The 16,211-nt window shown below is 38.7% G+C and overlaps 1 protein-coding gene across 1 annotated transcript in view; it reads left to right on the top strand.

The window, feature by feature from the left end:
- The window catches only part of GALNTL6 (polypeptide N-acetylgalactosaminyltransferase like 6), a 466,324-nt gene that overhangs the window by 373,689 nt on the left and 76,424 nt on the right, over nucleotides 1–16,211 (top strand). Inside the window, 2 exon segments of the mRNA XM_032187262.1 lie at nucleotides 9,025–9,210; nucleotides 14,903–15,086. Coding sequence (XP_032043153.1) covers nucleotides 9,025–9,210; nucleotides 14,903–15,086 — 370 coding nt within the window.

The raw sequence follows: 16,211 nt of genomic DNA, 5'->3' as shown, positions 1-16,211 counted from the left end.
TTGTGTGTTCTTTTAGCTGAACACTCACCTTGTTTACAAAGTTTTCCCTGGTGCTTCTGTACTGGTTACAGGACTGTCACAATGGCATGAGCTCAGGAAAGTGGAACAGAGATGCCATAATCTGTCTCTATTGGCTGAGATTGTAGCCTGAGAAAGTGCCAGCAAATATGACCAGCCTTGCACATTCTGCAGTCTCAATCAATTCTTTCATGACTATATGAAAACCTATGAATGAAATCAAGCTAGGCTGCATATTCATCTGTGCTGTTCACTTTCTCCTGCTCTCAGTAATGCTGACCTTTTTGAGGCTGTGGCAAAGGAACAAGCTATAGAGTTCAGCAGTTCTTTCAACTTGAGCAGGCTGCAGTAGAAACTCAACATCAAAATGAAGTTGCTGTCTGGAAGATTATATTCACTGATGTGCCAGCAATGAGCAGAACTATAGTACATTCAGAATCTGCTCCATAGCCTTGTAGTATATCATCCAAGGACTTTGACTTACTATTATCATCAAAAAAGAGACTGTATTTTAGCTTGTCTTTTTTCCAGTTGCCCTTATTCTTAGGTGTGCAAAACTGCATTTGGAAAGAATGGGTTATCTAGTGCTTAAATGAGATTGCTATTTGCTAAGTGCTGTTATACTACGCAGTTGTAAATTTTGCTTTTGTTATCTGTATCACGCTTACCATGTCCAACAGTTTTCACAGGATCTGTCTGCTTCTGGAACTTTTTTTAGAGTCTGGCATGGCTATGGATCAGGTAGTAAAGTCTGTCCTCCCCATCTTTCCTCCAGGTTTTTACTCATTCAGGACTGATTAGGAACAGAAGATTTTGGATCTGGCTATCAGAAGAAAGAATGCTGACACACTCTTCTAGGTGAAAATTAAAGCCATGATGGAAGATAACCAAAAGACTGGGCAACTATTGGAAATGGTAGTCAGCTAGGATGGGTGACCAAAAAGAAAAAGATGATACGTCTTTGAGAAAGACAGAGAAGTGCACTAGTACTGTAGATCAGCCAGCCTCAGCTTGCTGTCTAAAAGGAACATGAAATACATCCTTTCCTTGGGTGGTGTCTATCTGTTTCAAACTATGTGAAGGACAGGAAGGTAATATGGTCATCACATATTTACCAACTACAAATTATGTTTGAACAATCCGATTGCCTTTTCTAATTATCATGGTCAAGGGAAGGGTGATGGATGTCACTTGCTTTGACTTTAAGAGATTTTTATCCCTGCAACATTCTCATTTATAGCCAAAGGAAGCATGGGCAGCACAATAAGACTGCTAGATGGGTTGGACTGATGGGCTCAAAGGGTAGTTAATCAATGGCTTGATGTCTGTCTGGCAGAATGTCACAGGTAAGTACTGGGGGCATTGTTGGTCAATGTCTTCATCAGTGACCTGGATGAGGACTGTGCACCCTCAGCAAATCTGTGGATGATGCTAAAATAGAGAAAGTGCTTTATGCATAAAATAGTACAGCATCAGTCCAGGGAACTGTACGAAGCTATAGGACTGGGCAAAATAAATTTATGAAGTTAACAAGAAGAGTTAAATTCTGTACCTGGGTGAAAAATTCCGCGCACCAGTAAAGCTGGGAACTGGCTAGCTGGTGTGTTGCAAAGGTCATAGTGGATAGCAAGTTAATAGGACCAAAAGGTGGACTTCCATCACCAGGAAGGGAAACTGAACTGGGCTACAGTGAGCAGATTAGGTGAAATTATTATCCCTCTCACAATGGTGATGCTGTGTATATACATCTGGGATTCTGCATCCACTTCTGGGCTCTACAGTTCAAGTAGGATGACAAAAGCTGGCATCCGTTTAGCAGAGCTTGCAAGACTATCATGGGCCAAAAACATGTGACCTTTGAGAAGAGGCTGAGACATCTGGGCTTGTTTAGTCTGGCAAAGAAACAGCTAAGTGGTAATCTAATAGCTGCCTGCAGCAACCTAAATGGGAATTACCCAGATGGCAGAACCAAATTCTTCCAGGTACTGGCAGATGGTAAAATAAGAGGAAACAGCCCCAGGGTACAGCTTGGGAGATTCAGTTTGTACATTACAGAAAAGTTATTCACCGAAAGGGTAGTGTGCTAGTGGATTTGCTTACCCAGAGAGGTAACCAGTGGAATTGTCCTTCTTGGAGTCTTCAAGCCTTGGCTAGAAAAAACGTGGCAGCTGTCCTGGTATGCCCTTGGCAGCAGTTCTGCATCCAGCAAGCACTTCCAGCCAACTTTCTGCAAGTAACAAACTCAAAGGGCAACTCTGAAAAGAAAGTTGATGCTCCCAAATTCACGTGTTTATCTCATATTCTCTCTTTGGGATGATTTGGTTTTATGCTAGCATGTATAGGGGCAGTGAAAATAGAAATAATGACAAGGTGCTGGGGAAGGCTGTTTTGTCAATTGCAGTAGAAAAATAATAATAACAAAATAATCATAGGCCTCTAAGTTTCCTTTATGTGTTTTTTTGTCAAGCTAGACAGGAGCATTTCAGTCATCAAAAGCTTAAGCTGAGGTGTTCCAAGAAAAATGTGTGCTCAGGGCCTCAGGGGAGGAATGGAGGGTATGCTTGCTAATTTTATCTGGGAAGATACTTCCCTCTTGGGAGGACATAAAGTGACTGAGGTCCTTTCACAGTGGGAGCTCTGTTGCATAAATTGGTTTGCTGTGCATACTGGGCACAAAGCTTTCTGCTGCTGGCCAGAGATAAGATTGAGAAAAATGTTCTTGAACTGGACAGCCTCATTATCATTGCATGTAAAAACAGCCATTTGACTGCTTTAATTTTCACCAGCAGAAATAGTCACTTGAAGATTATTTTACTTACCTAAGACCACAGACTGCTATGTTATTGGCCACACTGCTTCCTCCCACATTCCTGTGCTGAGTTAACAAGAGAGGCCAGCATACATTTTCCACCACTGAGTTTTTCCTGAATCTCAATTATATGGCTTATGTTGGGAATGGCAGAACAGCTCAAAATACATCAGTAAATTAATGTTAAAAAGAAACAGATTTAATTAAGATCGTTTATCAGGGCATATAGCAGTTCTGGTAGGCTCTGTGGCTGTTCTTAGTGGAGTTACACAATAATTTGATAACTTGCAGGTTGACAATAGTATAACAGAAGTTGTCTGTGCTTTGGGGCAAAAACTGGAGGGGCAACACAGGTGAAGAGAGTAAGCTGCGTTACAGGCATGGAGTTGGGTTGGACCTGCCTGGCTCTCCAGAAGGGATACTTAACAAAGGGCTTTTTCTTAGTATATGCTTTTCTCTTTGATCCATGCTGCAGTCAAGTGAGCCTTGAAAACCAGCTTCAGTTTTCCCATCATCTTTTAAGTCTCTCTTAACATTTCAATAACCTTGGAGAAACATTGCTTGTCATGTAGCACATGTTGCCAGAGGGCACCAGTGTGATGATAAAATGCTCTGTGTATACATCCTAACAGGAGAGAAGAATTACACTTCCATTTTTTATTGCTATGATTTTTTCCTGACAAAGGCTTGATTTCTAATGTATGTCTGGGCACCAAATTAAGTAGCTGGGTACTCTGCTTGAGTAGGCCTTCAATTAGTCTGACCAGGAAATTGAATTCCTGCTATTCTTTTAGGAAAACTTCTCCAGACTTTAAATGAAGACAGAGAAGACCCACAGAAAGTAATTGCAATGGAGAATCTGTTTACAGATCGTCGCTGAAGGAGAGATGTAATGCTGCCCTTTATCATCACTTGTCATAGCAGTGACAACCTGCAAACCTCCTGCCAGTGCATTATTCTTTATTTGTCACCACCTGTGCCAACTCTTGCCCTGGCAGGTGCCTGGCATGTGTCAAACATATGATTCATGGGTACATTTGATCAGCACTGGGAAGAAAATGATGATGTATTTTCTTTTAAATTACAAATTAGACGTTTATTTCCCACATCTAGTGACAGGGGTTTTGGCTTCTTTATACCCAAAGTGCACCATTTATAGCTCACTGTAGAATTTAAATATTGGCTTCTCTCTCATGCCTAACTCTGAAAGTGAAATTTATGTAATATTACAGCACAGAAATGAAACCAATGTACCTCCCAGTTTTATTGTTGTGGCAAGCTTTCCTGAACTGATCCCTTTGGTAATAAATGGGCTGAATGTGTTGTCTCCTGGAGATTTAAAGGCCATTTTATTTCCTGTTGCATTCTGTTTTGCACACTATGTTATAATTGCTGCCAGATAATTTCTTCAAAATTATAGTTTTTCTCTGGCATTGATTGTTGCATGTTTATTTGGGTACTAGAGCTCACTTGCTTCTAAATGTGTATATAGAATATATAGGCTTGTGTGAGAGATGTTTCTTCTGGAGATAATAATAGAAACACAATAACTGGGAACTGCGAGAAAATGTAAATGTACTATAGGAAAGAAAAATATTTTTCTCTTAGAAGAAAGAAGTTTATGGAGTGCTGGGAGAGGGGGACAGTTTGTTATTTTAGGAAAATACGAGATTAATTTTGTTAATAACAACAGTTACCATCTAAATCACTTATTAGTCAAATTTATTGCCATACAGAACATTTGAAAGTCTTGTCCGGTCTGTTTTAAGTAATACTTGAGAAGTGAGATTCCCGGGTATTGTCTTTGTCAAAACGTCCATGTCTTTATGATCACTGGCTCTTATTAAGTAGCTAGCCCAGCTGCTGACTGCAGATCCTGCAGAATTGCTACTATTCTGCATGAGCATTTTCTTTCATAGTCTTACCTTTAGTAATGCCAGCATACTGAGTAATGCAGGGATGGCTTTTGTGAGTAATTCAACAGAAAGGATATGTTTTACTACCTATATAAATAGAATAAAATGCTACATTTTTCTTTACAACTACTACTGTTCTGCTGCCTCTGGCTGTTACTCTGTGGATTTTTATGCTATCAGAGATCAGTAAGATTAGAATCAGATAGTGCCACAATACACTGCAAGAGAAAATGCAATGTGAAAGTACTTTCATGTTTATTTAAATTTGGAAAAAAAATATTTATGGATCCTAAAAGGGATTTTTTTTCTTCGCTTTCTTTTCATTCTGAGAAGAATATTACAGTTGGTTGTTGAACCTAAATGCTTCATGATATTTTTTGATAATAAATTCCAAAACTTTCTTCTTGGCCAAAGCTCCAAACTATATGGTAGGTGTTGTTACTGGAATCTCTTTGACTGTGTCATGACTTACTGTTAGAATATTACCAATACGTGGCTCTAGATCCCTTATGTATTGCCACTAATCTACATATTTCCTTTTGTATATAGACCTGATCTTTTATGTCACTTATCTAAGCTTTATAAAAATTCACTCTTAAATTTGTTTTCTTCCTGGTTACTTCTAGTTATGTCTAAATGAGGGTGTATTTAGAATTCTGTGTGAACAACATGTGCAATTTTTACCTCTTATTTGTATACCTCTTACTTGTGAGTTGTTCTTTGAATCACAGGGAGAAAATGATAAAATGAAAGTATCTGAAAACAATGTTGGGGCACATAATTGACATCAAAAGATGTGCTGGCTGTTTTAATGCAGTTCTTTACAAATCAAATGATAGTCTGTTTGAAATGTGTGGAGAGCTATTTGAAGGAAATGGAGGAAGAAGATGGTGTAGTGAACTCTTGTTTGTTGTGCAGAATTTCAGCTACCATTCTGGCCAAAAAAAAAAAAAAATATATATATATATATATATATATATATATATATAATGTGAAAGATCTCTTTTCCTGAGTTTGCAAGGAATCTGAAGCAATGAAGGAACAGTATGAACTATCATTGTTTTCATGGAGTTCAAGTTCAGATACAACTGATGACAATCAAATTATATTCATTTATTTCATTGTTTACCAATTGATATAAGAACAGAAAAGAATGCAGCATAGCATGACTGTGTACATCATCTCTCTCTGAAGTGTTTCCTTAAAGAGATGGGCTTTCAGTATTTGCTTATTGCAAGATGTGCAAGGAAAGAAATCAAGTCCTTTGAGCAAGGCTGGGCACACAGCTCAATTTCACTGTATTTATTTGGCCCAAGGCAAGTGATAACAGAGTGCATGTGAAGACAGCATTTGTGTGTGTTTAAGCATCAGTGGATATTCAAACTTACTTGCAAGGGCTTTAACTTAGTTGTTGTGACACCTGAGTAAAGGTCCAGTTTAGGCTTTCCTTGAATTTCTAAATAGGGAACAGAGAGCCTACCCCCACCAGGAACAACTTGGATTGTTTAAGCTCCTGCTTCTGTCCATCAAGGGGATGAGGAGGTGCCTTGGTAGCTGCCTTCACATACACAAGGGGAAATTGCCAACCTGTGAGCCAGCTCATGGGAAATGGTAAAGCACTCACACCTGGTGCTGAGCTGCATAGTAGGATCCTCTGATCAGCCAGTCTCATCAATGAACCACCTCTGAAGGCAGACAGGTAAAGATGGAGGATGTGCACATAGCCAAGCTGTTAAGTGCTTGCTGGCCTAGTTGGAGAGCTCTGTTCAGGCTGGATCACTTGAATCTTTTTGTTAGTTGTCTGTGCAGTATGCAACAATGTGGTCAGCTTCTTTGCCGGGGAGGGGGCATGCATGGGTTAGTGTGAAAATCTGAAGACTTGTGGGTGCAAGAGGTCACAGGTGAAAGGGTTAGATGACCTTAGAGTATTACATGACATTATCATAGTGTCTCAGGACTAAAAGAAGCCGCAGTACCTAACAGATTAGATTTGCTCTACTTTGGAAGTATGTAATATCCTGTCATTTTGAAACTCTTTCATTTTTCATGGCCATAAGATGATGCAATTTACAGTGGAAAAAAAATCCAGATTGACAGCCCTAACAGATTTTCTTTTATTTCCTGCAAGGACTCTTTGTATCTTTGTTTTTAAGGTCTATTTCCCTTCTTCTGTATTCCTGCACTATGGGAATAACCTCAATGGAGCTCATAAAAACAGCAAAACGGGTCAATAAATATATGCTTTAGACAGTCTTGCACATGGGCAAAAAATGATCTAAGACTTGATTTAACCTCAGGCCAGTCATGATAGTGAATTGTAGCTGGTACCTAAAATGAGTCAGAGTGGCATACAGCCCTTGTCATGTGAGTATGGTTGGGCATACAAAGATCATCATTCAAAGTCACAGTGCATCTCTTGTCATTGTGACTGCTGGGGGCTTTTTTTTATTATTTTTTATTTTTATTTTTTATTTTTTTTTATTGAGGTATATAACTAGCAAAATGGGATGAAAAAGGGATGCTGCTGCTTCTCTTATTTCAGAATGAAATCTGGGAATTTTCCAATTAGCCGTAGAGTAGGAGACAAAAACATTTGATGTTTATCTGAATGTGATCCTTACTTTTTGAAATAAGGTCTCAGATTTGGCCTTTAACATATTTCTCTGATTTCTCACAATCATCCTAGGAGGACTTTTTCACAACACTTTTGTTTACAACTTGATCTAGTACTCCTGGGTAGTACTATGAATGCAAAACACTCTCTTGACTCAGTAGCTCTCCAAAGTATTCTGTTTCTCCCTCTCAAAGCCCACAGCTTGTTCTGCAGTTCTTGTCAGATGATGGTCTCAAGCCTCTCCCTTGTCAATGTGAGCATACATTGATATCCAGTTCAGAGAAGTATCCCATACGGTATTCTCTTATTAAATGCGTATAACTTGTCCCTGCTGCTCTGGATTTACCAGCAGCATGTCAACAATTCAATGTTTCCTACTCCTTCTCATCTATGGGTAGATTTAGAAAGTCTTGTTTGTTGATCTGCTAGGAAGTAGAGGAGCAGAGACAAGAAGGAGCACAAGCAGGAAGCTGTGTTTCAGTAGAGCTTAATTTTACTTTAACACAAGATCCTGTATTCCCTGTAGTGTGACTTTACTTGTTGCCTTTAAATCTTTGTGTCAGCATTATACACTTGAGGGTACTGCTGAAGAAGTCCCTTCTGGTAGTCCGTAACAAACTTCTTGCAATCAATAACGATGTAGGGTCTGGATCAAAGCCTGTATTGACTGACCACACAAGTCCAAACAATAAAGAGGTGATATAAGAAGCAATCATAACTTGGCAAACCTATTTCAGTGAGATTTAGTTTGCAACTCCTAGCATCACTAAATGTGGCACATCAACAGTTTTCATTACTGGAGAGTATGCTTTTCTCTCCTTTTTTTTCTTGCCAAAGAAGTTATCAAACTTTTCTGAAGTAATGAACCTGACAAGCTGAGGTGTTATATCAAAGGCAAAATATCAGTGTTTCTGATGCAGATGTATTTAGGAAGAGCCAAAACGGTAGGGTGTGGTGTTTTGTTTGTTTCTTGTTAGTGGTGGTGGTTGATTTGGGGTTTTATAGTTCTTAGTGTCTGTTTTTAGCCAGAATAAAAGAAGTTCCTGAAGGTGCTGTTTTATGAAACAAACATCCAGGTTATGCAGATAACAGAATCTATCAACTGCTCTACATTTGCAGCTTAATTTTATTAGTATGTCAGCTGTCCATTTGCTTCACACTGGTATCCAACTATTATGATCTTCCTTCATGTCTGTTTCCCTTCCCATTACAGAAACAATCTAATAATGCTAGTTTAATGGTTACTTTTTAAAAGTTGCTTTCCGTGCGTATTTCTTCATAATTAGTTGCTAATAGGAAGCCCACTTGGAAAGGACACCGTTTATAAAGCAGTATGCCAGAATGTTTATCTGGCCTTGGGCTGCAGGAACCAGAGGATGTATGAATATCCTGCAGTTGTTTTGGCCATGATTATATCGTGGATGGCAGGTTGCCAGTAGCAACTGCAGTAAAAGGTCCAGAGTGTCAGTGTCTTCCTCTGGGTGATAAAACAGAGAACATTTGCACTTTCCGAACTGCCTCACAGAGGATTTGTGGCAGATTTTGGAGGTCTTGAAGAGACAAGACACGGAAGTGGATAAGCTGCTTGCAGGTTGTATGCCAACCTATCCTTCTGTTGGCTCTTCCAGGCCTGGCACCACTGACGCTTTTTTTGCCCTTCTTTCTAGAACATTTAAAAGAGAAGCTGGAGGAATACATGGTCCGTTTTGCCAAAGTGAGGATTGTACGTACCAAGAAACGAGAAGGGCTCATTCGGACCAGACTGCTAGGAGCCTCGCTGGCTAGAGGAGAAGTCTTGACATTTCTGGATTCCCATTGCGAAGTCAACGTGAATTGGCTGCCTCCCTTGCTTAGTAAGTGTACGAGTGTTCATCAGCCACTAAAATTACAGCATTCAGCATAGCTTAAGCAATCAAAACCGTGTCCCGCAATAAGAAGGACATACAATGTATAGAAGTGTTTAGAGCTGCTCTGCAGTTTCTGAAGAGTCAGTATAATAGAGAACTCAGAGAAACCTGAGCAGCTCCATTTTTTTAATTTTTATTTATTTATTTTGCAACAGAGCTAGTGAAAATTTGAAGTATCACTTCGGCCTATTACAGTTGCATTTTATTATTACTACTACTAAGCATGCTACTAAATCTAGTATTATGCCATGCCCTTACTATATACCTGAGAACGTTAGTTATGCAGGTATCGTACTGCTTCCTGGTCTTCCACATTCCATTAAAACAGCTTTTGCTGTAAATGTATCTAGGACCTCGGAGTTAAATCCAATAACAACTGCATTCGCAAGAGAAAGCTCAGAGAGAATGATTAGCTATTGACTGCTTTGCTGAAATCCAGCTGCAGCCAGTAAAGCTCCATTAGTCAAAGGAATGGAAAGAATCAATTGTAGTCTAGGATTTCACTCAGGAAACAGTAGTCCCCTTTTCTATACACCTGACTACATGCAAAGCATATGTGCTTTGCAGTGCATTTTTTTCCCAAACAAAACCAAATGAAACTTCTGAATTTGTTGTTAAAGAAATTGGTATTATTTAAATGGATATGTCACAAGTATAAGACAGGTTAGAGTTTCATCAGCTAGTGGTTATTGTTTCTTGAATGTTGTTCTTAGGCTAGGTATGGCCATACAATAAGCTAATAAAGCATTTAGAGCCAAGAAGAGGGCACTGTTCTGGTAAGAACTATCACTTGAGACCAAAAAAAGAAAAAAAGTAGTAGCAACTAGTTTTCTTTCAGAACAATAACAGGAGAATCTACAAAATTCTGAATTTACATCCTTTCTATCTTCCATATCAATTTATAAATCCAGTCTATCCCCTTGTTACCACAATGTCCTTAATCACACGATCATCCTTTTTAAAAGTAACCTCACTATCTTCATGTGAAGCCCAAGTGACATAAAGGAGCAGAAGGAAATACAAGTTTAAACTATCTTTCCACAAGCAGCTCTAACAGATATCTGTTAAACACTGTGAAGTGTATTATACATAAACTGTACGTATACGGTTTTCCTCTGCTTTCTAATTTTGCCTGAAGGTGCATAATACATCTCCCTAATGTAAAAAATTCAGGAAGACTCACTCTTGTCTGCTGGAATCTTTTGCTAAATTGTTGAAGATTAGATGTAGCCTTTCTGTTTTGCTAGTTTAGACATGGGAAAATTGCAGTTGTGAAATCAGTTCCTTTTCTTGCTTTCTTGTCTGAAGTGAAGGTACAGGTAGCTGGGTTTGACCCCATAAAAGCTTTAAACAGAATGGTCACAAAGAATTCATAAATGCAGCTATGTTCAGTTGAGTATTGAACTGATGACCGCTACCCCCGACTTCAAGCAAGAAAACTGGAAAGATGAGAGAAGCTTCATCAGGGACCAAGACCCAGTTCTCCTCAGCTCTCAATGCAATTTGATCTCTCTCATTCCCTTTTAGTGGAAATACCCTTAGTTAACTAGCTAGAAGATCTGGAAAATCTTGAGGAACACAGGAGTCCAAGGTCAATAGGCTTTATTTTGAAAGAAAAAAAAAAAAAGAGTATTACATAAAGAAGGACAAATAGAGAATGATCACAAAGCTAATATACTTAAGGATGACTTGTGCCCTGTTTTCTTAAAGGGAAGAGAGAATTGCTTTGAACCATTAGGGGGCAAATATTTTCTATCTGGAAATTGGATGACACGTAATAGTAGTAATAGTAAAGTTGGTGTTTTTTTTAATTTTGTTTTGTTTTTCTTTGTCTAGTTTTTCAAGTGTTTATCTTAAGATTTGTCTTATGTTTTAATCAGTACTGCATTTAATGAATGTCATTCAAGGAAACCAGAACAGAGTCTATAATGAGTACTTACTGTTTTGAAGCTGGCCCTATTTTAGCTATGATTTTTTTGTTGTTGTTGTTCAAGAATAGTGAAAAGTCCTCAAAAAGGACTTTTCAACCCCATACTGTGATGAAGACTGTCAGTCTTCACTGAGAGCAGCAGTGTTCTGCACTTCTCAGAGCAGTGGCAAACAGCTTTTCACAAAATGAGATTTTGCAAGTTGGAGGATGGGAAAAAAAAAAGAAAGAAAAACAAAAACAAACAAAAAAGAGCAATCACTTAAAGCCAGGTCTCAAAGTTATTTAGGCATCTAATTTACATTTTAAGAATTGGCTATCATTTTTTAGACCAAAGAAAGGCCTAGTTATCTTAGGACTTGTTACGTATCTAAATGCTTCTAAGGAGAACAGGCATAGGTGTTTTCTCTGTGTGTGTGTGTATATATATGAATATATATACATATATATATATTCAGTTACAGTCCTTTGTTGTTGTTTTTTCTTTAAAACAGGTGCAAAATGGCTTTTCTTTATTTTCTTTAAGCTTTATTTAGTTTATTTAGTTAGCTTAAACAGCATTCCAAACTGAGATAAGCCACTCCAAAACTGAGATCTGAGGGAGTTTTGCCTGATGTTCACAGAGCAGGCAACTGTAATCATGTAAAAATTTTGGCAAACACAGCTGTTTGTTATCACTTCTTAGTAATATAAAGCCAGCAGAGGGAAAGCTGTGATTTGAGCTTCAGCTGCAGTATTTGAGCCCAGTGTAGTGAAGAATCACAGTTATCATGGGTTCAAGGAAAGAAACTGAGGAGCAAAACAGCTGAAAGATGCAGGCACATCTTTCTTTCTGCTGATGTTGCTGCAGAAGTAGGAAGAGAGGGGAGATGGAAACACAGATCAATAGTGCTGTAGGTTACCAAAGCCAGCTTTGTCGAAACATTTTTTTTTTCCTCATCAAGAATTAAAATTACGTCATGCTTAGCAAGTTACCAGGACACCTGCTGGCCATAGCTGTCCGTCTCCATGATGTTATACATGATACGTTACTTGCCAGTGGGGAAGACTGAAGAGCTCAAATGCTCATGACAAGTCAGATAACATGAGGTAACTTGTTGAGCTACTCACATGTCACCATCCATAATTCCATACATAAGTACAAAAATAAGATTATTTGCAAAGTAGTATTGTTTCTTAAATCGGGCCAATTTGAAACAAGAACTCAAAATTAAAGGAGTGCACCTTTCTCTTAAAGACAGAACCTAAATTTTTTTTAGATAGTGGCTTATCCAACATTGAAAACTTTTGCTTACTACTACATTCATATGCTCTGCTTGATAATAAAATTGCTGAATTCAAATATGTACATATAATTGCTTAAAATTTCAATAGCGAAAACTGAGCACTGTACCCATGTACTCTCTTAATCCCAGGCCTTCTCTCAAATCTGAAAGATTTTTACACGTACGATGATGCTTATCTGTCTGCTTTTCCCTGTTTCTGCAACATATTTGCATTGAAATATGGTGTGGACATTTTCAGACAGATAGGAATTTATGAGAGGATGAGGAAGCTGTAAAGAGTTTCCTGTGCCTTTCAGTTTTGTACATTAGGAGTAGGTGGGATAAAGAGCAGCATGTGGCAAAGGCAGCAGCGTGTTCACACCTATAAAAGTATGATACAAGTACTCTTGTGGAACGTAAGCTGCCTGTACAGCCCGTTTTTCTGTTTCCTGAATTCATACTGGGGCTACATTTAAGCCTGAGAAGTATGCAAAATTCAGTATTTTACACATACCAAAAGAGACACTGAGGCTGAATGTTTTGTTACTCTGCATTTTGGTGTACAACTACATAATTTAACAGACTGGTTTCATCAAAAGTCAGTATCTTCCTATAGCACATCATCATCTCAGAAACATTTTAAGGGATGAGAAGCGTAAGTTTTGCAGATAACCCAAGACCAGGCACGTAAGTATTGTCTTACTTGCAAAAATCTTGCAGTTTTAGGAAGAAAGACTAGGCTTGAGTGTGGGCCCGGCTCAGTTTTCTTCCTGGCTGTCTCTGCTTGGGACTTGGAGGTTTCCAATCCTCCAGTCTATTTTAAACTCTTGAAAATCAAGAGAAGGATGTCAGTATATTATGAGTCTACCTTTAACCTACTCCAGCCAAATCAATCCCATTTAGTTTCTCTCCTCTAATCAGTTTAGAAAGGGGCGATCAGAGGCAGATTATTATAAGCCCCGTAACTATTAGCAGGACCATCACAGGAAAGAGATTATGTAAAAATGACTTTACATAATGATTACAGATAGCACTACACAGTGTACCAATGAATGTAATTACATTTGGCAATAGGAACAGTAATGCAGCCATTATGTTTCAGAAGAGTTTCCTAGAAGTTTGTGAGAGCCTGGACATTAAATTTATTTCACTACTAACTAAAGGATTAGGACGTAAAAAACCACTGAACTTCCAGGCACAGCAATTTCTCACTAGCAGTCAGTATTGTTCCCCTATTTGGACAGTCTCTTAACAATAGCTGAGAATAAATATGAAAGCTACAGTTAGCTAAACTATATGTATTTTTTTTTCATTTCAATCCTTCAGAAGCAGGGAAACAAAATCTATATTATTAATAATACCACCAACATTTCCTGCCTTCTGATCCAAATACTCATTCAACATTCAGCCCTCTGATTATTTTTTTTAGGATATTTTCAAGCACTAGTAAAATCTAACCCTTAATTTATTTTTTTTTTCACATAGACACATAAAAATTTATTACATAGTTTAGAGAATCTGGGCTATCATTTGGAGAAAAAGCTTTACTGTAGTTGGATTTTTGAGATCTTGTTTTTTTTTCACAGATAGTCTTTCTCCTGTCCTTTAATGCCAACACAGCTACAAACTTTCCCTGTACCTCCTCACTTCAGTACATTATTCTTCTGCCTAATTCGTGCAGTTGGCATATCTTCTTTCCTGTTGTTTCTTTTCTGTTGAGCTCTAAGGGATTTAGCAATAAGTTTCACCAAAGGCAGACTCAGGTCCACCCTACTTTTATATTAGAGATGGAATTTGATTTAGTCTCACAGCTCTAATTTTTTTTAAGCCAACTGAAACTGCTCTCTTTATAAAACAGGTGAGTAGGAATAATACCATGAGGCCCTCTTTATATTTCCAAGAAAGGTACAAAAAAAGGACACCAGCCCTGTTTTGTTCCCAGCATTGGAGTTTGCCTTTAATTTGTAGCATTTGATCTCAGAGCTGATGCACACCAGTGCTACGGGAACAGAGGCTGAATGGTTGCGAGGTCTGAGATTCACATTTGGGAACATAAATCTCTCTCTCAGGAGCTTGCTGTACACGCTCCCCACAGCTGAAGGAGTATTTTTATATTTTGCTTGCTGGCTCGTTCCATAGCTGACAGATTGGGGACAGCTCAGAGTAGCAAAGTGACAGAGATATAGATGACTGGACTCCTGTGGGTCTCACAGGGATATGCCTCCCTTTAAAGAACTGTAAATGCTTCTAATCATTGCCTAACTGCATTAAGTCCACTTTAGATAAAGGTTTGATACAGATTTGAAAAATGAAATGATTTGGGGGCCATGGGGAACGAAGCAAGCAATCTTCAAACATCAAAAAACCTGTGGGATTCACTTTGCAGTAATATGACAGATGGCTTGACTAGACATGCCATTTCCTATTTTCTACTTTCATTTTTCAGACCAGATTGCACTAAACCACAAAACCATCGTGTGTCCTATGATCGATGTCATTGACCACAATCACTTTGGCTACGAGGCACAGGCGGGGGATGCCATGCGAGGAGCTTTTGACTGGGAAATGTACTACAAAAGAATCCCGATTCCTCCAGAGCTCCAGAGAGCTGATCCCAGCGACCCCTTTGAGTAAGTAGCAATAAAGGGGAGAGTGGGAACATGAAGCAGAACAAGCAAAGAAGGCAGCTGTAGCAGAAGAAGCCAAGCCCAGGAATTTCCTTGTAGGCTGTACTAATTAAAGGTAGTAAAAGCAAGCAGCTATAAACTTCTAAACTGGGGAAAAGATCAGGGAAACCAGTTGTGAAATTTGCAAGCCGTGGTTAGAAACATTTCCTGAGCTCTTCTGGCCCAGTGGTTGTGTGAAAAAGAAACACTCATACTTGCAGTTAAGAGAAAGTATTAGCATTGAGCAAAGAATGAATATGACTACAATTATACTTATCATTCCCCAGAACACATCCTGAACGGATTTTAGTTATGTTTTCTTTGCTGAAAATTGATGCAATACATGCATCAATTGCTGAGCCTACATTCTGGCAATAAGTGCTTTGTTTATGGCTGGTGATACTGCTATTGTATGTGTTCCTGTAATTTCAACACGGGGCTGCCAAACCTGAACAGTGTCAAGCTGATTTGTAAATAATTTTTTACAAGCCAGCCTCTGATCCCAATATTATATAGATCAGCTCATTCACAAGAATGATCTTCTGCTATTCATAAAATTAGATCCTTTTTTTTTTCAATTTTTTTTTTTTCATGTAAGGATCAGATGGGGTTAATCCTCATCAGCAGAGAGAGGACAGGCAGCCAGACATGGTTCAACATGGTAGAGTCTCTAGGTCTCTCATGCAGCATGCATCTCAGCAGCACTGGCAGTGAGACTTGCTTTGATGCTCATGACTGTCTGAAATGCCATGTTGCAGATTTTGGCTGTTTAAAAACTCAACATTTTCCCCTCCCCAAACAAAACCTGGAAACAATAGCAACAGAAAACCTGTGTCTCTGGCTCAGAGTCTGCACTGTTTGAAAGCAATGGATCTGATTCACTTAGAATATGATCCTTATCTTCAGGGAATGACCAGTCCTTGTACATCAGGAAAAAAATAGGTTATTGCAGCATTATGTGGGCGTGTTTTCATTATTCTGCTTGCTCCTTTTTACTTATTCCCATCTAGGCACATCAGTCTTCATCTTGCTTTTTTAAGTGCTGATGAAATGCTTTCCACCAGCTGCCTATGTGACGACTGTACAGCA

The sequence above is a fragment of the Aythya fuligula genome, chromosome 4 (genome assembly GCF_009819795.1).
Source record: "Aythya fuligula isolate bAytFul2 chromosome 4, bAytFul2.pri, whole genome shotgun sequence".
Classification (NCBI taxonomy): Eukaryota; Metazoa; Chordata; class Aves; order Anseriformes; family Anatidae; genus Aythya; species Aythya fuligula.
This window is presented reverse-complemented; position numbering and strand designations above follow the sequence as displayed.